The 23305-nt window shown below is 43.7% G+C and overlaps 2 protein-coding genes across 3 annotated transcripts; both read right to left on the reverse strand.

Annotated features, from left to right (window-relative positions):
• Nucleotides 1-1805: 1805 nt before the first annotated feature.
• LOC136322426 (keratin-associated protein 10-8-like) lies at nucleotides 1806-11188 on the reverse strand. Its single transcript, XM_066254434.1, has 4 exons — nucleotides 11149-11188; nucleotides 10934-11100; nucleotides 10710-10850; nucleotides 1806-2438 (listed from the first exon to the last, which is right to left on the reverse strand). Exons 1-4 carry the CDS (start codon nucleotides 11186-11188, stop codon nucleotides 1806-1808), a joined length of 981 nt encoding a protein of 326 aa, XP_066110531.1.
• A 6669-nt stretch (nucleotides 11189-17857) lies between these two features.
• Nucleotides 17858-18589, reverse strand: LOC136325217 (keratin-associated protein 10-12-like). 2 transcript variants are annotated; one of them, XM_066259214.1, is made up of 2 exons: nucleotides 18409-18589; nucleotides 17858-18333 (listed from the first exon to the last, which is right to left on the reverse strand). In XM_066259214.1, the coding sequence occupies exons 1-2, from the start codon at nucleotides 18587-18589 to the stop codon at nucleotides 17858-17860; spliced, it is 657 nt and encodes a 218-aa protein (XP_066115311.1). The 2 variants fall into 2 exon arrangements, with proteins under 2 accessions (XP_066115311.1, XP_066115310.1); XM_066259213.1 differs by having other exon boundaries at nucleotides 17858-18589.
• Nucleotides 18590-23305: the final 4716 nt, after the last annotated feature.

The raw sequence follows: 23305 nt of genomic DNA on the forward strand, positions 1-23305 counted from the left end.
GAACTACCGTATGACCCAGCAATTCCTCTACTGGGTATATACCCCCAAAACTCAGAAACATTGATACGTAAAGACACCTGCAGCCCCATGTTCATTGCAGCATTGTTCACAGTGGCCAAGACATGGAAACAACCAAAAAGCCCGTCAATAGAAGACTGGATACAGAAGATGTGGCACGTATACACTATGGAATACTACTCAGCCATAAGAAATGATGACATCGGATCATTTACAGCAAAATGGTGGGATCTTGATAACATTATACGAAGTGAAATAAGTAAATCAGAAAAAAACCAAGAACTGCATTATTCCACAGGTAAGTGGGACATAAAAACGAGACTAAGAGACATGATAAGAGTGTGGTGGTTACGGGGGGTGGGGAGGAGGGAGAGGAAAAGGGGGAGGGGGAGGGGCACAAAGAATACTAGATAGAAGGTGACAGAGGACAATCTGATTTTGGGTGATGGGTATGCAACATAATTGATTGACAAGATCACCTGGACATGTTTTCTTTGAACGTATGTACCCTGATTTATTGATGTCACCCTAGTAAAATTAATAAAAGATAAAAAAAAAGAGAGATGACTGTTGTGACCTCACCAAGCACAGTGGGTTGGGATGATGGCAGGAGAGGCTGGACCTGAGCTTGCCCTGCTCTGTGTGCCTGGTGACGCAGCTGGTTGTATGGGTCTGTTACTCGGGCAGGGTAGGATGAGGTTCTCAGATAGACAGATCTGCCCGGCAGGAGGGAGTGTCTGAGCCCATACCAGAGGGGCCATGTAGAGGATACCAGGCAGAACTGGGAGTGTAGGAAGTATGTGTGAGCTCACTTATGTGTGGCTCAGACAAAAGGGGACTGCATCCAGTGATAGTAGAACGGAGCACGGGAAAAAGCAGGATGTGAGGGTGTCGGACAAGGGGCGAGAGTCCAGGAACATGGTCAAGAGGTAGCCGGGAACTGCCCACATCTCTATGGGAAGCTGCATGGGCACTGTTAACTTCACTTCATTCATGTCCCCACTGGCCACTCCTGAGAAAGGGACAGGGAGAACCAGCCTGCTGGGCTGTCATTCTGGGACAGCAGCACTCCTCCTCATGCCTCCCTTGGAGGCTCATGGGTAAGCTGGAGGAAGGCCACCAGGTTGGCTGCGGGAACGAGCACTGTGGTCTATAGGCTGGTTCACTGGTGGTATCAGGTGGGTAATGCCACTGGGTGTGGGGTCTGGCACTGTGAGGCATGGGCCTGGAGGCAGCCACCGAGCTGCGATAGGAAGTGTGGCTCAGGGGCCCATGGCTGCTAGCAGGGCGGAGGTGGTGTCCAACCTCTCTGGCCTTGTCCCCCAACTCCTGGCCTTGGCTCCAGAGGCCAAGCTTTACTGAGATAGGCCTTGGGCTGTGCTGGGCCTGGGTCCCACATGGCTTAGAGGGGGCCTGGCTTGTCGGGTTCACAGAGGCCTGCACCAAGTGTCCCTCATCACGCTATCCCCAGTGTGTCCACAGACAAACAGAAGGTCATAGTGAAACAGAAGTGGCTTTATTAGGAATCAGAGGTGACAACACTGCCTGGGTGGGACCAGGCCACCTGGGGCACTAGGATTCACACACAGGGCAGAGGTGGAGCTAAGAGGGGCATCTGTGTGGCCAGCATCAGGAAGGATGTGCTGAGCATTGTGGATTTCTGAATGAAGGGCTATGTCAGGAGGGGGAGCTAGTCCTTTCCCTTGTTGTGAAAGCCAGAGGGGGTGTAGCTGCCTGGAAAGTAAGCCTTCTACTGGGGAAGGACCCTGCATGAGGTCTTGAAAAAGTCAGCAGCAGGAATTCATGGCTGAGGAAGGGACACAGCAAGCAGGGCGGGGGCACACGGGGCGGCAGAGCAGAGAAGCCGGGCGGCAGCAGATGGACTGGCAGGAGTAGGTGGCTGGGGCACAGCAGGAGGATATGGGTACACTGTAAGCAGGTCTGCACACGGGGCGGCAGATCAGGGACACACAGGAGGAGGGTCTGCAGCAGGATGAAGAGGCAGAGCAGGGGGAGGACCCAGAGCAGTTGGGCATGCAGCACAGAGACTTGCAGCAGACTGACTCGCAGCTGACAGGCGTGCAGCAAGTAGGTGTGCAGCAGATGGGCTTACAGCTGACAGATGTGCAATAGATGGGTTTGCAGCAGATTTGTTTGTAGCAGGCAGGCATATAGCAGGTCGGCTGATGTGGGCAGGTAGTGCAACAGGAAGGCCTGAAGCAGCTAGGGACACAGTAGGTGGGCTGGCAGCAGCTGGGGGCACAGCAGGAGGGCTCACAGCAGCTCTCTGGACAGTTGTCCTCCTGCCAGGTGGAGTCAGTGCAAGAATCACAGGAACCAGGCTGGCAAACACGGTTGCCATAACTCAGGTCACTGGAGCAGATGGACATGGTGGACGTGGCCATGGTGGGACAGTGAAACTGGAGGTGAGCTGGGAGGTGTGTCTGAGTGTGTGAAGGTGAGTGTGTGAGGTACTGCAATTGTCCAGCTTTTATACCCCTCACTGTGTGTGTGTGTGTTGCCCCAACAGGAGGCTCACATGCCCTCCCTTCCTTGTTGGTGTTTGCACTGTGAGCACCTTCATTATGGTCAGTCCTGTTGTCATAAAGAGGTTTTTGTTTTTTTGTTTTGTTTTATTTTTAATTTGTTTTTGCATATTTAGTTGTTATGATGGTAGAAAACATGGTACATTACACTGATTTGTTTTCATATGTTGAGTTACTCTTGCAGTCTTAGATGAATCCTACTTGCTTGTTGTATATAATCCTTTTAATTGATGCTGGATTTGATTTGATTGTATGTTACTGAAGATTTTTAAACATCAATAAAAGTTAAAATAGAATATTGCTTGTAGTTTTTTTGTTGTCTTTGTCCAGGTTCAATAGCAGGATAATGCTGACCTGCCGCATAGAATGAGTTAGAAAGTGACCTCTCATCTTGTGTTCTTTGGATGGGTTTGAGAAGGAGTCAAGTCTTCTGTAAATGTTTAGTAGAATTTAGCATTGAAGCCATATGGCCCAGGGCTTTTCTTTGAGGGGAGGTTTATGATTATGGATTCAACTCATTACTTATATATGTCTCTTCATCTTGTCTATTTATCCTTGAGTCAGTTCAACCACTTTAGGTCCAATGATACAAATATATTTAAAGTGAAAGAATGGAAAAGATATTTTATGCAAATAACAACCAAAAGAAAGCTGGATATCTATAAAAAATCAGCAAAATAGAATTTGAGGTAAAAATTTTTATAAGGGACAAAGACTTCAAATATTGATAAAAGGCTCAATATATCAAGAATATATGACAAATGGGCAGAATTGAAGAAATAATCAATTCTAGTTCTATAATAATACTTGGAGATTTTAATAAATCATTTCCAATAATTCAAAAATGAAATAGTCTTGGCCAGTTGGTTCAGTGGTAGAGCGTCAGCCCAGCACGTGGATATCCTGTTGTAAAGTACTGTTCCCTGGGTTTATGTAAAGACACCAAGTCCAAATGAATTTTTGAGAGGTTTTATTAATAGAAGGAGATTTATTAATAAGCCGGCTGCATATGACAAACACGGGGTATAGCTGACCCAAATCATGCAGTGTCCAATATAGCTCTGAGGCTAGTTATATACACTTGATCACATATAGGGTGGGAGGAAAGAAAGGAGGAGGGGAGTTGTGACAAAATTATTAACAAGCTTATAACATTTGTTTATAGGATTTATATAAAACATTCTTACATATTAAAACTTATGAGGTAACACAATAGCAAAGGATGTCGTTTTACATATCAAAAGATATCCCTAAATCTTTTAGTGTCTACCTCCCATTCCTTTGTCTGGAGGTACATACATCAATCACACATCTTCAGGATGGGAAGGGCTTACATGATATCAGAGTATAAGCGTTTGTAAATTGCCCACTAAGGAAAAAGAAAGAGGAGAGGAAAAGGCCACTTAAATATTTCTTCCCTCTCCCTCACCTGGCTAGCTGTTTACCTTCTTCCTCACAGGTGTGGGGAAGGGAGGGGGTCCAAGTCTCCTTCCTCCCTTCACTCTCCACAGTAAGGAGGAGGCAAGAAACCTAACTTTTCTTTTTTAAAAAAATTAATATTAATATTAATATTTGCAATTCTTTGGTACCTTACCACAGTGCCAGGTTTGATTCCCAGTCAGGGCACACAGGAGAAGTGCCTATCTGCTTCTCCACCTCTCCTCCCTATCACTTCCCTCGCACTCTTTTCCCCTCTTGCAGCTATGGCTCTTGAAGCGAGTTAGCCCCAGTGCTGAGGATGGCTCCATGGCCTCTGCCTCAGTAACTAAGAGAGTTCGGTTGCTGAGCAACAGAGCCACACTCCAGATGAGCAGAGCATTACACCCTAGTGGGCTTGCTGGGTGGATCCTGGTCGGAGTCCATGTGGAAGTCTGTTTCTGCTTCCCCCTTCTCATTGAATAATAATAATAATATAAAAGTGAAATAATAGATTAATTAGATTAAATATCAATAATGATTTAGAGGACTTGAACAGCACTATTAAGCAACTAGACCTGACAGATATATATATATATATAATGCTCAACTCAACAGCAGAATACACATTTTTTAAGGGCACATGGAATAATGCTCCAGATTAGACATATTAGGCCATAAGACAAATTTCAAAACATTTAAAAATATTGAAATCACACAAATATTTTTTCTGATCATAATAGAATTAAATTAGAAATCAGTCACAGAAAGAAAACTGAAAAATTTACAAATATATGGAGATAAAAAAATACAGACTTAAATGACAAATGGGTCAAAGAAGATATCAAAAGGGAAGCTAGAGCCTGACCAGGCAGTGGCGTAGTGGATAGAGTGACAGACTGGGATGCAGAGGACCCAAGATTCAAAACCCTGAGGTCGCTGGTTTGAACATCGACTCATCCAGCTTGAGTGTGGGCTCACCATCTTGAGCGTGGGGTTGCTGGCTTGAGAGTGGTATCATAGACATGACCTCATGGTCACTGGATTGAAGCCCAAGGTCACTGGCTTGAGCCCAAGGTTGCTGGCTTGAGCAAGGGGTCACTCACTCTGTTGTAGCCCCCTGGCCAAGGCACATATGAAAAGCAATCAATAAACAACTAAGGTGCTGCAATAAAGAACTGATGGTTCTCATCACTCTCTCTTCCTATCTGTCTGTCCCTATCTGTCCTCTCTCTGTCTCTGTCACATGCACACATAGAGAAAAGATAGAATGTGCTTTGATGAATGCAAATGAGAACACAATGAACTAATAATACTTAAGGGATCCAGCAAAGCAATACCCAGAGGGAAATCTACAACTGTCGACAATTAAAGAGAAGATTCAAATCAATAATCTAACTTTACAGCGTAACAGACTAGTAAAAGCAGAACAAACTAACTCCAAAGTAGCAGAAGAAAGGAAATAAAGATGAGAACACAGGTGAATGAAATAGAAACTATTTGGGTTGGGGAATAAGTTTGTAGCGTTTTTATATTTTCTTTTATTTTACAACGATTTGTTTGCTGTTTGGCAAAGGGTAAGTATTCATTTGATAAAACTTTCTGCTCTACAAAACTATGTTAATTGTATTTTTGAGTTATTTAATTTTTTATTAGTTTTGAGGCTTAGCAATGGAATACCCAGGAGGCAAAAATCAACATTTTCGACACCTGCTCTTCTTTGCTTTTCATCGAGGTCAAAAAGCTGCCGAATCAGCCCGGAACATTTGCGACGTGTATGGAGAAGGTGTCATAGGTGAGTCTACAGCACAGAAATGGTTTGCAAAGTTCAAAAATGGCGACTTTGACGTCGATGACACGTGCCGCAGCGGAAGGCCTTCTGAATTCGATGAAGAACTGGGAAATGCTCGAAAAGAATGCCATGGTCAACAAGGAGCTCCACATTACCCAGCTACACCACGTGAATGAGGCTATTCGACTGAAAAGACCTGATCGACATGGTCAAACCATACTCCTTCACGACAACGCCAGGCCCCATGTTGCACAAGTCGTCAAAGCCGCACTCCAAGCGCTCGAATGGGAGGTCCTTCACCATCCGCCGTATTCTCCGGACCTTGCACCACCTTGCACCGACCGATTACCATCTTTTCCGCTCCCTGTCAAACCATATGAAGGGCGTTACCTTCGATAACAAAGAGGTCCTTAAAAACTGGCTCAACAACTTCTTTGACACCAGACCAGGCGATTTTTGGCGGAACAGCATCAACAAATTGGTCGAGAGGTGGAAAGAGGTTGTAAACAGCAACGGCGAATATATAATTGATTAACTTATTGATATAATTATTGTTTTTTGTTTAAATAAAAGTCTTCGGTAAAAACGCTAAGAACTTATTCCCCAACCCAACCAAAATTTATTCTTGGAAAAAAAACCCCAATTGACAAATCTTTCCACTAGACTGGCTAAGAAAAAAAGAAAGAAGACTCAAATGACTAAAATCAGAAGTAAAAATGGGGCATTATCACTGATCTTACATAAATAAAAGGAAGTGTATGAGAGTACTGTGAACAAGTATTCACCAAAAAATTACCGTATTTTTCGTTCCATAAGATGCACCCCCCCCCAAAGTGGAGGGGAAAATGCCCATGCATCTTATGGAGCAAATGTGCATTTTTTTTTTTAGCTGCTGTGGGGCGCTGCGCCAGTAAACATATGTAGAATGAGCGCCAACGGGAGCGTAATCATACCCACCACGGAGGAGTGCGGAACTCCGGCATCTGCTGAGTGATCCCCTGGTTCTGGTTTCCACAATTGCATGCAGCAAAAGAGGGAAGATGAGCAACGTTGTGTGGACGCATTCATCTGGCGCCATCCAGGGCAGACAGGAGAGGCGCGCTGCAGCTGCTGGAGCTCTGTGTGAAGTGCTGACGTCACTTGTTGCCATCCTCAGAGAATCTCATTGGCTGGCTGGCTGGTAGGTAGGGGAGGGGCCAAGGGTGTGAGGCAGGTGCAGTGAGCTGGGAAGCCAGTGCAAGCACAGACAAAGCAGTGGCAGACGGGAGAGGCTATGCTGCTCATCTCCATCAATTTATTCCAGCTGTAATCCAGGTAGTTTACCTATGTAGTGACAGTAGAGTAAAAAATAAATGGACTTTCCCTAGTGCAGCAGCAGGGGGGTTCAGAGAAAGGATGCATGGATGAAAATGGGATGAGAGTGAAAAAGTTTGGATCAAACTTCCTAGAGGGCTCCTGAAAAAATCTGCCTTATTAACGCTTGACAGTTTAGAGCACATATTAGCGAAACCACAAAAAAACCCAAAAAACAAAAAAAAAAACTTTGAAGAAGTGAAGACTCATCTAGCTGTAATTCCTGGGGGTCTTACCAGCCAGTCGCAACCTTTCAATGTTTCCATCAACAAACTGTTTAAAGTCTTTATGTGAGAAGAGTGGAACAAATGGATGGCTGCTAGTAATCATGATCTGACACCAACTGGAGAAAGGAAGAGACCCACTATCACTCAAGTTTGTGAGTGGGTGAAAACGTCATGGCAGTCAGAGAAGAATAAAACTACGGTACTGTCACTCAAAAAATGTGGCACCAGCAATGCCTTAGATGGCACTGAAGATGGTATCATATATGAAAATAGCGAAGAAAGTGATACTAGTGATTGTGAGCAACTGAGCTTCTTAAATTCTGACACTAGCAATGATGAGTTCCTGGGGTTCCCAGACAACTAGAAGAGTATTTAAATATTAAAGTCTCTTCTCATTTGTTAATAACAGTGCTAATGGTTTTTAATACTGCTGTTGAGTTTTCATTGTTGAAATATCATTGTGATATATTTTATTAAATATTTTAACACACCATTAGGTTCAGAATATTTTTTTCTTATTTTCCTCCTTAAAATCCTAGGTGCATCTTATGGAGGGGAAAATATGGTAGATGTAAACACAATGGGAAATCCTTAATATACTATGCATATTCTGTTTTTTCTTGAGTTTTCAATTTTCTGTTGTGGAAGAAAGCACTTCCTCTATTTGCTACCAGTCCCATGAAAAATCCCATCTTTCCAGCCTCAGAAGGCAGTAACACCCTCATATTGGTTAAATCAGTATTCAAATCTGTATTATCTTAACTGAGTATTGTTAAGAACTGAGTCTGTGTATTGGAATCAGGTTTAACTTTCTTACTTGTATCAGTTTTGGTTTTTCTTGTTTTTCCTTTCTCAGAGTTAACAATTGCCTCTTTTGTTTATTTGCTGGTTTTTCTGTGTACCTATCATCACATTATCCCCAAGCTCCACTCAAGGGATTCAAACATATCAGATGAACACTTAACATCATTTATATTTTGGAAACCTCTCTCCTAGAGCCTTCTATATCTGAGGACTGTCCCCTCTGCGGGTGCACAGGTGTGACCTTGGCATCTCCATTCACTGTGGTCTCTGGATGTTCCCCCATCTCTCTCTTGTCATGGAGTTTTTGCCCTTCTTTTGGTAGAGTGCACCCTCCAGAAGCTTTCTGAAAATGGGTGCATTGAAGATAGATTTTTGAGCATAGGATAGTTAAAAATGCTTTTATTCTGCCTTTATAGTTGATGGATAGTTTAGATGGGTATAGTCTTCTGCATTGAAGAAGGTTTCCCTAGAATATTTGTTGAAAATGTGCAACATTTCCAGAAATCTAAATGTTTCGTGCACTTTTCTTAGTTTACCATCCTTCCCCAAGGAGAAGTCACTATTCCACCTTCTCTCCCCCTTGGTTAGTTCTATCTGTTTTCTCTGCTCTCTTGTTTATGCCCCCCTTTGCTCAAAAAAAATTCTGTGATAAGCACATGTTGCTTCATGAATCAGTAGTTCCTTCCTTCCTTCCTTCCTTCCTTCCTTCCTTCCTTCCTTCCTTCCTTCCTTCCTCTTTCTTTCCTTCTTTTCTTCTCTCTCTTTCTCTCTCTCTTACTTACTTTCTTTTCTTTTTTCTTCCTTTTCTTCCTTCCTTCCTTCCTCCATCCCTCCCTCCCTCTTTCCCTCCCTCCCTCCCTCCCTTCCTTCCTTCCTTTCTTTTTTTGGTGTGCCATAAATCATTACATCAAACCCTCCTACACATGTTTTGTCCATTCACTTTGTCAATGATGATTTCAATTATTTCCACACTTTAGCTAATATTAATAATGCTTTCATAAAAGTTTTTGTACATTTTGTTTTTGATGAATATATTCAGTAATTTCTCTTCAGAGGACAGTCACAAGAAAAAATTTGGGTCATATGACAGGAATCTGCTTAGGTTACCATGTACTGCTCAACAAGGTTCTAAAGAAATTTACATTCCCATTAGTCAAGTCTGTGAATGACAGTCACTCTATATCCTGTATAAACTGAGGTAGTATCTGTCTTTTAAGATCTTATTCATTTCAGAAACTGTGTATGGTGCAGTATTGTTGCATTAATTTACGTTCACTGATGAGAAAGCTGCTCACTGAACATTTGAATATCTTTTCATGTAGGTGTTTGTTAAAGCCATTTACTTGTTTTTAGAAAATAATATTATTTGTATTTATTTTTAATTTGTAGAAAGTTACTATATATTCTGAATATGAGTTATTTGATATGCATTTGCAGTGGTGTATGCTGGTAAATGCTTAACAGCTGGCACATCCCAAAATTCCAGATTGCCAGAGAGAGAGAGAGCAGGTGTCAGCCTAGCCATCATGTCTGCACAAACAAATTAGGCCAGCGATGTATTCTCATCACATGTGGTGGGAACCCTCCAAAAATCAGCATTCCCAAATGCCAGGCAAGGTCCAGGCTTCCAACAGGCCTGGGGATGACCTGCTGTACTAACTCCTTCCTGAACAGACCCTTCTGCAGCAGGAACACTGAAGCAGTCTGAGTCACCTCCTAAGTGTAGCCCTTCCATAGGACAGGTAACACTCTCAGATTATTCAGCCTTTGTGACCAGAAAGTGTGTCCATCTCTTGTACATACATGTGTCCAGAGTTACAGAGAGCTTTATGGATACCACTGAAGAGACAGGAACTTGGTGGTCCTTGACAATGACGTGAGACCAACCTTACCTGGGGATGTCAGGGAGGGGTTTTTGTTGTAAAAAATAAATGGATTCTGGTCAGATGCATCAGGACAGAAATTTATTGGAAGGGATGGATAACACTCAGAATGGGGAGGTGGGGGAAGGTGAAAAAACCAGCAGAAGATGCAGTGGAGGCACTAGGGCCACAGAGAAGGGGTGGCAGAGAAAAACTAGCTTCTCTCCCTTCGCTCCACTCAAAGCTCCAAGGCCTGGGACAGTCCAGCTGGCCTCACTGGGGTCACTGCCAGCCAGACTGGGTGGCAGGGCACATTGCTTTGGGGGATGTCAGTACTTGGAGAAATGGGTGAGTGTTTCCAGAGGGAGAAATGCACAGCAGTTTCTAGCTGACCACAAATGCCCTGGGAGGGACCCATGAAGGGGACTTGACAGCTGTCTTGGCTCTTAGTAAAGAATCTTGGGGCTGCAGATGCAGTGAAGTGTTGAGTTTTGGGGTGTGCTTAAGAAGATCATTCCGGAGCAGTATTTCTGGGCCGAGGTGGGGATGCAGCAGGCTGGATGCGAGCTCACTGGGCAGCAGAGCAGAGGAGGCTGGGCATCAGTAGCTGGGGTAACAGGAGGAGGAGGTAGCACAGGAGGAGACAGGCACACAGTAAGCAGGTCTGCACACAGGGCGGCAGATGACAGACATGCATGAGGGGGGTCGGCAGCAGGGTGAGAGGCAGAAAGTGGGCTGGCAGCAGGAAGGGGCTGGGCAGGGGGCAGTCCCAGAGCAGCTGGGCACACAGCATACTGGTTTGCAGCAGATGGGTGTGCAGCAGGAAGGTGTGCTGGAAACAGGTGTGCAGTAGACAGGGGAGCTGCAGATGGGCTTATAGCAAACAGGCTTGCAGCAGACAGGTGTGCAACAAACGTGCTTGCAGCTGAAGGGCACACAGCAGGACTGCTGGCAGGGGATGGAGGTGCTGCAGGAGAACTGGCAACAATAGGGGGCACTGCAGGTGGGCTGGCAGCAGCTGGGGGCACAATAGGAGGGCTCACAGCAGCTCTCTGGACAGTCTTCCACCTGCCAGGAGGAGTCTGTGCAAGAGTCACAGGAACCGGGCTGGCTGACACGGTTGCCATAACTCAAGTCACTAGAACAGACGGACAGGGTGGATGTGGCCATGGTGGGACCGTGGGGATGGAGGTGAGTTGGGAGGAGAGTGTGTGAGTGTGTGAAGGTGAGTGAGTGTGTGAGGTGCTTTGATTGTCCAGCTTTTATACCCTTCTTCATGTGTGTGTGTTGTCCCAACAGGAGGCTCATATGTCCTCCCTTCCTTGTTGGTGTTTGCACTGTGAGCACCTTCATTATGGTCAGTCCTGTTATCATGAAGAGGTTCTTTTGTTTTAATTCTTTTTCGCATCTTTGGTTGGGATGATGGTGGTTTCCCCTTTATTCGTTCTATTAACATGGTGCATTACACTGACTGGTTTTCATCTGTTGAATTACTATTGCATTGTAGGATAAATCCCACTTGCTTGTATTTTTATTTTTTATTAAATTTAATTTATTTTGTTAACATAGATTCAAGTGTCCCACTCAGTATAACACCTTCACCCCCACCCCGTGTCCCCCATTACACCCCCTTTTCCCTTCTCCCCCTAACTCCCTCCCCTCCTTCCCACTGAGGTTTACTGTCCTGTTATCTGTATCTATGTGTTATGTATATGTAATTTCACTCATCCCTTTATTCTCTCTGATCCCATACCCTCATCCCCCTTGCCTCTGACAGCTGTCCTTCTGTTCCCTGTGACCCCATCTCTGCCTCTATTCCATCCTTAGTTTACTTTGTTCATTAAACTCCACATATAAGTGAGATCATATGATATTTTTCCCTCTATGCCTGGCTTATTTCACTCAGCATAATCATCCACAGGTCCATCCATGCTGTCTTCTTTTTCACAGCTCCATAGTATTCCATTGTGTATATGTACCACAGCTTTTTAATCCACTCGTCCACTGATGGACATTTGGGCTGTTTCCAGATCTTGGCTATTGTAAACAATGCTGCACTGAACATGTGGGTGTATATCTTCTTTTGAATCAGTGATTTAATATTCTTAGGATACATTCCTAAAAGTAGGATAGCTGGGTCAAAAGGCAGTTCCATTTTTAATTTTTTGAGGAATCTCCATACTGTTTTCCACAGTGGCTGCACCAGTCTGCATTCCCACCAGCAGTGCAGGAGGGTTCCCTTTTCTCCACACCTTCTCCAGCAGTTATTGTGTGTTGATTTGTTAATAAGCACCATTCTGACAGGTGTGAGGTGATATCTCATTGTGGTTTTAATTTGCATTTCTCTAATGATTAGTGATGTTGAACATTTTTTTTACCAGTTTTTAATTTTTTAATTTTTAATTATTTTATTTTATTTATTCATTTTTAGAGAGGAGAGAGAGAGGGAGACAGAGAGGGAGAGAGAGAAGAGAGAGAGACAGAGAGAGAGAAGAGAGGAGGAGCAGGAAACATCAACTCCCATATGTGCCTTGACTAAGCAAGCCCAGGGTTTCAAACCAGCGACCTCAGCATTTCCAGGTTGACGCTTTATCCATGAACATTTTCTCATATGCCTGTTGGCCATCTGTAGGTCCTCTTTGGAGAAGTGTCTATTCAGTTCCTTTGCTCATTTTTTAATTAGATTGTTTACCTTCCTGGTGTTGAGTTTTAGAAGTTCTTTATAAATTTTGCTTATTAACCCCTTATCAGATGTTGGCAAATATGTTCTCACATTGAATGGGTTGTCCTTTTATTTTGTTAACTATGTCTTTTGCTGTGCAAAAGCCTTTTAGTTTGATATAGTCCCATTTGTTTATTTTGTCCTTTATTTCACTTGCCCATGGAGATAAATCGGCAAAAATATTGCTACAGGAGATATGGAAGAGTTTGCTGTCTATGTTTTCTTCCAAGATGTTTATGATTTCATGACTTACATTTAAGTCTTTTATCCATTTTGAGTTTATTTTTGTGAATAGTGTAAGTTGGTGATCTAGTTTCATTTTTTTGCAGGTACCTATCCAATTTTCCCAGCACCATTTATTAAAGGGACTGTCTTTACTCCATTCCACTTGCTTGTTGTATATAATTGTTTTACTGTGATGCTGGATTTGGTTTGATTTTATATTATTGAAGATATTTAAACTTCAATAAAAGTTAAAATAGAATATTGTCGTGTGGTTTTTTTTTGTTGTCTTTGTCCAGCTTCAATAGCAAGATAATGCTGACCTGCCTCATAGAGTGAGTTAGAAAGTGACCTCTCATCCTGTGTTCTTTGAAGTAAAAGAATGGAAAAAGTATTTCATGGAAATAATAACCAAAAGAAAGCTGGATAGCTATAATAAAATCAGCAAAATCAAATTTTAGTAAAAAATTATTGTAAGGAACAAAGATCCAAATATTAATAAAAGGGTCCTATATCAAGAATATATGTCTAATGAGCTAAACAATTCTAATTCTACAATAATACTCGGGCTTCAATAAGTCACTTCCACTAATTAAAACAGAAATGGTTGAACAACTAAATTAAAGATCAATAACAAAATAAAGGACTTGAAGACCGCTGTAAACCAACTAGACCTGACAGACATGTATACAATGCTCAACTCAACAGAATACACATTTTTCTCACTTACATATGGAATAATGCTCCAGATTAGAGAAACTAGTCGACAAAACAAATCTCAATACATTTAAAATTATTGAAATCACACAAAGTATCTTTTCTGACCATAATAGAATTAAACTAGAGATCAGTTACAAAAGGAAAACTAAAAATTTCACAAATATATGGAAATCAAACGACATAGACTTAAACAAAGGGGTCAAATAAAAAATCAATAGGGAAGCTAGAAAGTACTTTGAGATGAATGCAAATGAGAACACAATGAACCAATAATACTTAAGGGATACAGCAAAACACACCCAGAGGGAAATCTATAGATGTCAACAATTAAAGAGAGGAAAGATTAAAATCAATAATCTAACTTTACAGTGTAACAGACTAGTAAAAGCAGAGCAAACTAAACCCAAAGTAGCAGAAGAAAGAAAATAAAGATGAGAACAGAGATTAATGAAATAGAGACAAGAAACACAATAGTGAGAATCAATGAAACTAAAAGTTTATTCTTGAATAAAACTCCCAAATTGACAAAAGTTTCATGAGACTGGCAAAGGAAAAAAGAAAGAAAACTCAAATCACTGAAATCAGAGTAAAAATGGGTCATTATCACATCAATAAAAGGAAGTGTATGAGAGTACTGTGAACAACTATTCACCAAAATATTAGACACAAAGGAAAAATCCTAAATATATTATACATATTCTATTATTTCTTGTGTTTTCAGTTTTAGATATGAGCTGATTCTTGTTATGGAGGACAGCGCTTTTTCTTATTTGCCACCTGTCCCATGAAAAATTCCCTTCTTCCCAGCCCTAGAATGCAGTGATACCCCCATATTCGTAAAAATCAGTATTAAAATCTGTATTATCTTAACTGAGTATTATTAACAGCGAAGTCTGTGTATTGGAATCAGGTTTAACTTCTTTACTTGTACTTGTTTGGTATTCTTTGTTTTTCCTTTCTCAGGGCTAACAATTGCCTCTTTTGTTTATTTGCTGATTTTTCTGTTTACCTATCATTATATCATCCCCGAGCTCCACTCAAGGGATTGAAACAAAGCAGGTGATCACTTAGCTTCATTTATATTTTGTTTTTGTTTTTTTATTTTTTTTAATTTTATTATTTTTTTTTTTGTATTTTTCTGAAGCTGGAAATGGGGATAGACAGACAGACTCCCGCATGCGCCCACCAGGGGACGATGCTCTGCCCCTCTGGGGCGTCGTTCTGTCACGACCAGAGCCACTCTAGCGCCTGGGGCAGAGGCCAAGGAGCCATCCCCAGCGCCCGGGCCATCTTTGCTCCAATGGAGCCTCGGCTGCGGGAGAGGAAGAGAGAGAGAGGAAGGAGTGGGGGAGGGGTCGAGAAGCAGATGGGCGCTTCTCCTGTGTGCCCTGGCCGGGAATCAAACCCTGGACTTCCGCACGCCAGGCTGACGCTCTACCACTGAGCCAACCAGCCAGGGCTTCGTTTATATTTTGGAAACCTCTCTCCTAGAGCCCTCTATGTCTGAGGACTGTCCCCTCTGCCGGTGCACAGGTGTGACCTTGGCATCTCCATTCACTGTGGTCTCTGGATGTTCCTCCATCTCTTTCCTGTCACGAATCTCTAATTTTTTCAGTGTGGTGTGTTTTTCTCTCTGGGTTTTTGCTCTTATTTTGGTAGAGTGCACCCTCCAGAAGCTTTTTGATAATGGATCCATTTGAGATAAATTTTTGAACACAGCATAGTTTAAAATGCTTTTATTCTGCCTTTATAGTTGATGCATGGATAATTTAGATAGGTATAGACCTCTGTACTGAAAAAGTTTTCCCTTAGAATATTTGTTGAAAATGTGCAACATTTCCAGAAATCTAAATATTCCTTGTATTGTTTCTCAATAAATACACCTCCCCCAGGCAAGATCTTTAATCCACCTTTTCTTCCTCTTCGTTAGTTCTACCTGTTGTGTTTGCTCTTTTGTTTATGGCCCCTTTTGCTGAACAAAATTTCTGTGATAAGCACATGTTGCTGCATGAATCAGTGGTTCTCTTTCTTGTCTTTTCTTCTATTTGGATGTGGTAAATCATTGTCTCAAACCCTGCTACACATATTTTATCCATTCTCTTTGTCAATGATGATTTCAATATTTCCACACGTTAGCTAATATTAATAATGCTTTCATAAAAATTTTTGTACATTTTGTTTTTGATGAATATATTCAGTAATTTCTCTTCAGGGTAAAGTCACAAATGGAATATCTGGGTCATACGACAGGAATCTGTTTATGTTAGCAGGTACTGCTCAACAAGGTTCTAAAGAAATTTACATTCCCATTAGTCAAGCCTGTGAATGGCAGTCACTCTATATCCTGTATAAACTGAGGTAGCATCTGTCTTTTAAAATCTTATCCATTTTGGAAAGTGTGTATGAGTACAGTATTGTTGCATTAATTCGTGTTCCCTGATGAGTAAAACTACTCACTGAACATTTGAATATCTTTTCTTGTAGGTGTTTGTTAAAGTCATTTGCTTGTTTTTATAAAATAAGATTATTTGTATTTCTTTTTTATTTGTAGAAAATTACTATATAGTCTGAATATGAGTTATTTGTTGTGTGTGTGTGCAGTGGTGTATGATGGTAAATGTTTAACAGCTGGCTTCCTCTAGAAAAAAAAAAAGAAAAAAGCCCTAATTTGTGGTGTTTGCCAATTTCCGTGGTGTAACTACTGTCACAATAGCTCCCAACTGTGCTGTTAGGGATCACCAAGCTAGGGAAAAAGGGGCACTATCATCTCTCAGGAGTTAGGGGGGTAGGCTTCTTTCTGCACACCACTGAGGGGATATGCATTGCAAACTGCTCATCCAAATCTTGGGTTGTGTCGTTTCTCTACTTGATTGTATTCTTTTAAAAAGTCATAGTTCAAGTATGATTTATATACTGTAACATGTACCTATCTACACTCTAAGCTCTGTTTGTTATTACCAGACTTGAACAATTTTAAATATTCTGATGAGTGTTGGAGTCCTCAGTACCTACCCCCCAGTTTCAATGACTCATGTGAGACAGTAAATTGCTCAGCGAAGAGAGTGACAGTGTATGAGAGGCGTGTACTAGGAAACTGGTCAGAGACTGGTCATCCAGGGTTCTTATCAGAGCTACTCATGTGGCACCCTTGTCTGGCACATCCCGATATTCCAGATTCCCAGAGGAAGAGCAGGTGTCAGCACAGCCATCATATCTACACAGACTGCTTAAGCCCAGTCAGGTACTCTCATCACACATGGTGAGAACCCTCCCAAAATTGACATTCCCAGATGCCAACCAAGAACCAGCCTTCAACAGGCCTGAGGATGACCACCCCAGGCCTGCTGTGCTAACTCCTTCCTGAACAAGCCCTGTGGAGCGGGGACACTGAAGACAGTCTGAGTCACCTCCTAAGGGTGGTCCTTCACAGGATAGGTAACACTCTCAAGTTATTCAGCCTTTATGTCCAGAAAGTGTGCCCGTCTCTTGGGCATATATGTGGCCAGAGTGACACAGGGCTTTCTGGATACCAACGAAGGTGCAGGCACATGGTGGCCCTGGAAAACGACCTGGGACCAACCTTACCTGGGGATGTCAGGGAAGGGTCATTGTTGTAAAGAACGTAAATGAATTCTGGTCAAATGCATCAGGACAGAAATTTATTAGAAGGGGCTGACAGCAGTCAGAATGAGGAGGTGGGGGAAGGTGAAAAAACCAGCAGAAGATGCAGTGGAGGCACTAGGGCCACACAGAAGGGGTGGCTGGGAAAAACCAGCTCTTTCCCTTCACTTCACTCAAGGCTCCAAAGCCTGGGACAGTCCAGCTGGCCTCACTGGGGTCACTGCCAGCCAGACTGGGTGGCAGGGCACATTGCTTTGGGGGATGTCAGTACTTGGAGAAATGGGTGAGTGTTTCCAGAGGGAGAAATGCACAGCAGTTTCTAGCTGACCACAAATGCCCTGGGAGGGACCCATGAAGGGGACTTGACAGCTGTCTTGGCTCTTAGTAAAGAATCTTGGGGCTGCAGATGCAGTGAAGTGTTGAGTTTTGGGGTGTGCTTAAGAAGATCATTCCGGAGCAGTATTTCTGGGCCGAGGTGGGGATGCAGCAGGCTGTGTGGGAGCTCACTGGGCAGCAGAGCAGGGACACTCAGGAGGCTGGGTGCAGCCGCAGGACTAGCAAGAGGAGGGGGCACAGCAGGAGGAGGTGGGCACACAGCAGGCAGGTCTGCACACGGGGCGGCAGATGAGGGACACGCAGCCGGAGGGTCTGCAGCAGGATGAGGGGCAGAAAGTGGGCTGGCTGTACGAAGATATGAGACAGGGGGCAATTCCAGAGCAGCTGGGCACACAACACACTGGCTTGCAGCTGATGGGTGTGTAGCAGACGGGTGTGCAGCAGATGGGTTTGTAGCAGACAGACTTGCCACAGCTGGTTATGCAACAGACAGGTGTGCAACAGACGGGCTTGCAGCAGACTGGCTTACAGGAGACAGGCACACAGCAGGCCTGCTGGGAGGTGGAGGATGTGCAGCAAGGGGGCTGGCAGCTAGACTGCTCACAACACAAGTGTGTGTAAGAGGTGGTACCGTCTGATTGGCATGGGCTGAGTTCACAGGCCACCTGGTAGCAAAGGCTAGATACACAGCTCACTGGAGTGCATCTGAGGGTCTGGGTTGGGGCCCAGGCACAGCAACTAGGGACACTGAAGGTAGGCTGGCAGCAGCTGGGGACACAGCAGGTGGGCTGGCAGCAGCTGGGGACACAGCAGGAAGGGTCACAGCAGCTCTCTAGACAGTCATCCACCTGGCAGGAGGGATCAGTGCAAGAGTCACAGTAAGCGGGCTGGCAGACGCGGCTGCCATAGCTCAGGTCGTTGGAGCAGACGGACAGGGTGGACATGGCCATGGTGGGGTGGTCAGGCTGAGGTGAGCTGGGAAAATTCTGTGAGTGTTGAGGTTCCCAGGCTGTCAGCTTTTATACCTCTCCTGGCTTCTGTTTCCCTGTGGAATGTTCACACACCTTCTTCCTTGTTTGTGTTTGGGACTCACAGAACTCTCTTTAGTACTGGTTTTGAGTTTTCAGTTTGTGAGATGTTGCTCAGCTATGAAGCTCTTAGTATGTTGCGTGGGTTGCCAATGCCTTTGGTTCATAACATTGAGGTAGAAAGGGGTGTGTGTTTGTAAATAGTGTGTTCTGGGGTCTGAGTTGGCCTCTCTCCTAATCCAACTGCCGTTCTGTCAACACCTGGGATAGGTCCTGTGAACACCTCAGGACTCTGTTCGTTGGGGTGCCCTAATGTCCCAAGTACCTGGTGGAGAAGCTTGGGCCTAAGAGGGCATGAGGCCGGGACATCTCTCCTTGTGGTTCTCCAGCATGCCTTCCGGTGCAGGGATTCCCCTGGTGCAGGTGGCAAGCAGGTAAAAGTTGTTGGCCTGACAGTGGCACCTCCATGTCCCTGGATGGGCAGTGTATATACCCTTGTCACCCGTCCGACACTCAGTGAGGCACAGACCCTGTGCTTGTACACAGACTCCCCATGCTATCTGCTTTTATCTGACCCTGAAAGTTGTGCGTGTAACCCAGAGATCCCTTCTACCTCCCTGCAGAAAGTACAGCTACCACATTGAGGCCTCTGTATGGAGAACAAGGATTCCTGTTTATTTTCTAGATCACTAACAGAAAAATGAAATGCACAACAGCATTAACAGTAAGGGTAAGAAGGATAAATGGAGTTGAAGTGTTCTGAGGTCTTGGCATTGCTTTGAAGAGTGGTGAGAGTACCAATGTGCACCTGGGCAATCGAGATGGCACACTGTAACCTCTAGGTCACCACTGAAAGGAGAAGAAGTACAATGGATAACTCATCATGAATCAAAAATGGAAAAAAATTATAAAAATACTTGATCAACCCAAAGTAGTCAGGAATAATTAAAAATAATATTTAGGGACAAATAGAAAATATAGAATGAGAGAGTAGATATAATAGGTACGTCTGCTGCTTATGAAAGGTTGGAAGTAAAAACATGGATAAGAAGAATACATAATGCAAATACCAACTTTGAAAAACTGGTGTGGCTTATTGACACCAGGTAAAGTAGATTTTAAAGCAAGGAACATTATTTCAAATAAAGCCATTTCATAAAGCTAAAAGGATCAACCCTTCAGAAAGTTCTAGCTGTTCCAAATGTCTATGTACCCAATAACATAGACTAAAACATAGAAATAAAAAATTAACAGAACTAAAAGTAGAAATAGAGAAAGATAAAATAAGGCCCTGGCGCAGACATCCTGATTTTGATCCCAGGTAGGGCACACATGAGAAGTGACCCTCATTTTCTCTTCCCTTCTCTCTCCCACTTCTCTGTCTCTTTCCCACATATAGCCAGTAGCTCGGTTGATTGGAACATTTGCCCCAGACAGGGGTTGCTGGGTGGATCTCGTTTGGAGCATATGCAGGAGTCTGTCTCTCTGTCTCCCTTCCTCTCACTTATAAATAAGTAAATAAATAAATATCAAAGTTAGGGACATTAATACACCTTTTTTAATAGAAAAAAAAGGTGACAAAAATAAACTCAGAGTGGGAAGGGCTATTCTAAGTTTGGAATAAAACACTGGTCTTTGTGTGTTGTGTGGCCCCTCTCCCCCAAAAGTGGTCAGGACCTGTGACATGCTTTAGAAACAAAAAATACAGCAATAGTGATGTGCGTGGGATGTGCGTGGTTACATTATGTATGTTGTAACACTGATCTTTGGAGGAGACTATGTCCTGTGTAGGCTGTGAAAGAGTCTGCTGACCCATGCAAGCTGTCTATAGAGAGGACCACATGGCAATAAATGAGAATGACCTCTGGTTGACAGTGACCAACAAACTGAGGCCCTAGGTTGGACTACCTGCAAAGAACTGAATTCTGACAAAAAACACACGAGCTGGGAAGTGGTGCCTTCTCCAGTTGAACCTCCAGATGAGACCCCACGATGTGACCCCACAACAACCCAGTACAGCACTAGCCCCAGAGACGGTGAGATGACACATGCCACTAAGCTTGCGGTAATTCGTTACATTGCACAAAGAAACAGGCACACAGACCAATGTGAAATTCTAAGCAGTTGTCAATGAGAAAGGAATAAAAATTTATGTATTCATGGAAAAGGAGCTCCATATTAAGTTTTTGTTTTTGTTATTTTTAAACATGGTGAATAAAATGTGATGCCATTTGTATTTTCAAAATTTATATGCAAAGACATTATCCATGTGTATATATGCTTAGATCAGTGATTTTCAACTTTTTAATCCCATGGCACACTAAACTAATTACTAAAAATCTGTGGTACACCAAAAAAATATATTTTTTGCTAACCTGACAAAAAAAATTTGTTAATTTTGATTTATTCACACTGAACTGCTATTGTTGTGTTGGCTGTTGTCTTTTTTTTTTTTTAATTTGACAATCTAAGGGAGAAGAGGTCAGTGTCCCTGACTAAGTAGTCAGGTATGTTTTAAAAATTCTTGTGGCATATCGGTTAAAAATCGCTGACCTAGATAGATAGATAAGAGATACCAAGGTACCTCCTTTTTCAGGGATTCCTTAGTTCTGCCTTCACCCACTTACTACAATTTATTTGTAACCTCCAAATCAACACTTGTAGCACCTGTGTGGTAATTGGTGGGCTTGTGCAGGGTGGTCACAAATTTGAGTCCCCAAGGTGTATGCTCCCAGCTAAGGCTACAGCGGCAACATGGCCTCTTGGTTCAGTCCTTGGTCTATAACATGTCCTTCCGGGGTCTCCTCAGTGCCATGTTTTTCACATTTTGGGGCTTTATGCTTGTGACTTTGTTGGTTAAAACGTCCCAAAGCAAGTGGCCATGGCCGGTTGGCTCAGCGGTAGAGCGTCGGCCTGGCGTGCAGGAGTCCCGGGTTCAATTCCCAGCCAGGGCATACAGGAGAAGCGCCCATCTGTTTCTCCACCCCTCCCCCTCTCCTTCCTCTCTGTCTCTCTCTTCCCCTCCCGCAGCCAAGGCTCCATTGGAGCAAAGATGGTCCGGGCGCTGGGGATGGCTCCTTGGCCTCTGCCCCAGGTGCTAGAGTGGCTCTGGATGCAACAGAGCGACGCCCCAGAGGGGCAGAACATCGCCCCCTGGTGGGCATGCCGGGTGGATCCCAGTCGGGCGCATGCGGGAGTCTGTCTGACTGCCTCCCCATTTCCAGCTTTGGAAAAATGAAAAAAACCAAAAAAACGTCCCAAAGCATGGAGCTAAAGTGCTGTCTGGTGTCCTACATGCAAGAAGGCTGCACTGTGTCTGCACTGTGTCAGATCAGCCTCATTCGGGTGCCATATAGTGGCTATAATCCAATGTTAAATAAGATGTGTGTGTGTGTGTATGTGTATATATATATATATGTGTGTGTGTAGTTTTCTGAAGTTGGAAATGGGGAGGCAGATAGACTCCCGCATGCGCCCGTCGAGGATCCACCCGGCATGCCCACCAGGGGGCAATGCTCTGTCCATCTGGGGTGTTGCTCTGTTGCAAACAGAGCCATTCTAGTGCCTGAGGCAGAGGCCATAGAGCCAATTAAGATGTATATTAAATATACATTAAATAAGATGTTTTTAGCCTGACCTGTGGTGGCGCAGTGGATAAAGTGTTGACCTGGAACAGTGAGGTCGCCGGTTCGAAAGCCTGGGCTTGCCTGGTCAAGGCACATATGGGAGTTGATGCTTCTGCTCCTCCCCTCTTTCTCTCTCTCTCTCTCTCTCTCTCTCTCTCTCTCTCTCTCTCCCCTCTAAAATGAATAAATAAATAAATTAAAAATAAAATAAAAACTTAATACTTAAAAAAAAGAGATGTTTTTAAACAGAAAAACACATTAAACAGGCTACATATTGAACTGTTGATGAAAATACTGTGCCCAGAGGCTCGCCTAAACCTGCATTTGCCAGGAGTCACTATTCAGTAATTACTGATTCAGTGTTTGCGGAGACTATAGAACATAACTACTGTGAATAATGAGAATAGACTGTATGTGTGTGTGTGCATGTGTGTGCAGAGAAAGACACACAGAGATGGAGAAACAGAGACAGAGAAGGTAAAGGGGTAGAAGTCCTGCTTCCTGAGCAGGCATTTCCTGCCTGCAGACAGAGTGAGGGAGGCACTCTCCTGGACCACATTTATGTCTTTTGTTGTGTTCTGTGGCTCTGTGCTACTTAGTGACCTGGTAGGTTGTCCAGGGTAGGCAGGCGGTTATCCACCACAGAAGCTGTTGGTGGGTGTCTTGGAGGAGAAGCCAGGTGTCCTCACAGAGAAGGCCATCTAGGAGGGAGACGAGGGCTGTGACCTTTCTGTGGTGAAGAGCAGGTGCTCTGCAGAGGTCACACATAGGAACCAGGCACCCAGGGTGCTGTCAATTTCCTGTGGGGAAGGGAGCCACACAATTTGCAAAATACAAAGTCCTGTGGTCTCCCAAGCTCAAGGACGAGTGGAAAGTGGGCACATAGACAGCTGGCCTCAGAAAGATCTGCTATTTGGTGATCAGAAATCCTCCTGAGTACCGGCCAAGACGTTCAAGTCCTGTTGAGCCCAAGTGGCCCTGGGAAGTCACCAAATACCCCTGGCCTCTAGGT

This window comes from Saccopteryx bilineata, chromosome 2, assembly GCF_036850765.1.
Source record: "Saccopteryx bilineata isolate mSacBil1 chromosome 2, mSacBil1_pri_phased_curated, whole genome shotgun sequence".
NCBI lineage: Eukaryota > Metazoa > Chordata > Mammalia > Chiroptera > Emballonuridae > Saccopteryx > Saccopteryx bilineata.

Coding starts and splice junctions, on each gene's coding strand:
- LOC136322426 (XM_066254434.1), bottom strand. CDS start 11,188: ATGGCCACATCCACCCTGTCCGTCTGTTCTAGTGACTTGA. Junction 10,851..10,933: donor TGCCCTTCAGCTGCAAGCAC/GTTTGTTGCACA, acceptor ACCTGTTTCCAG/CACACCTTCCTGCTGCACAC. Junction 2,439..10,709: donor TGCCGACCCCCCTCATGCAT/GTCTGTCATCTG, acceptor GCTCACCTCCAG/TTTCACTGTCCCACCATGGC.
- LOC136325217 (XM_066259213.1), bottom strand. CDS start 18,589: ATGGCCATGTCCACCCTGTCCGTCTGCTCCAACGACCTGAGCTATGGC.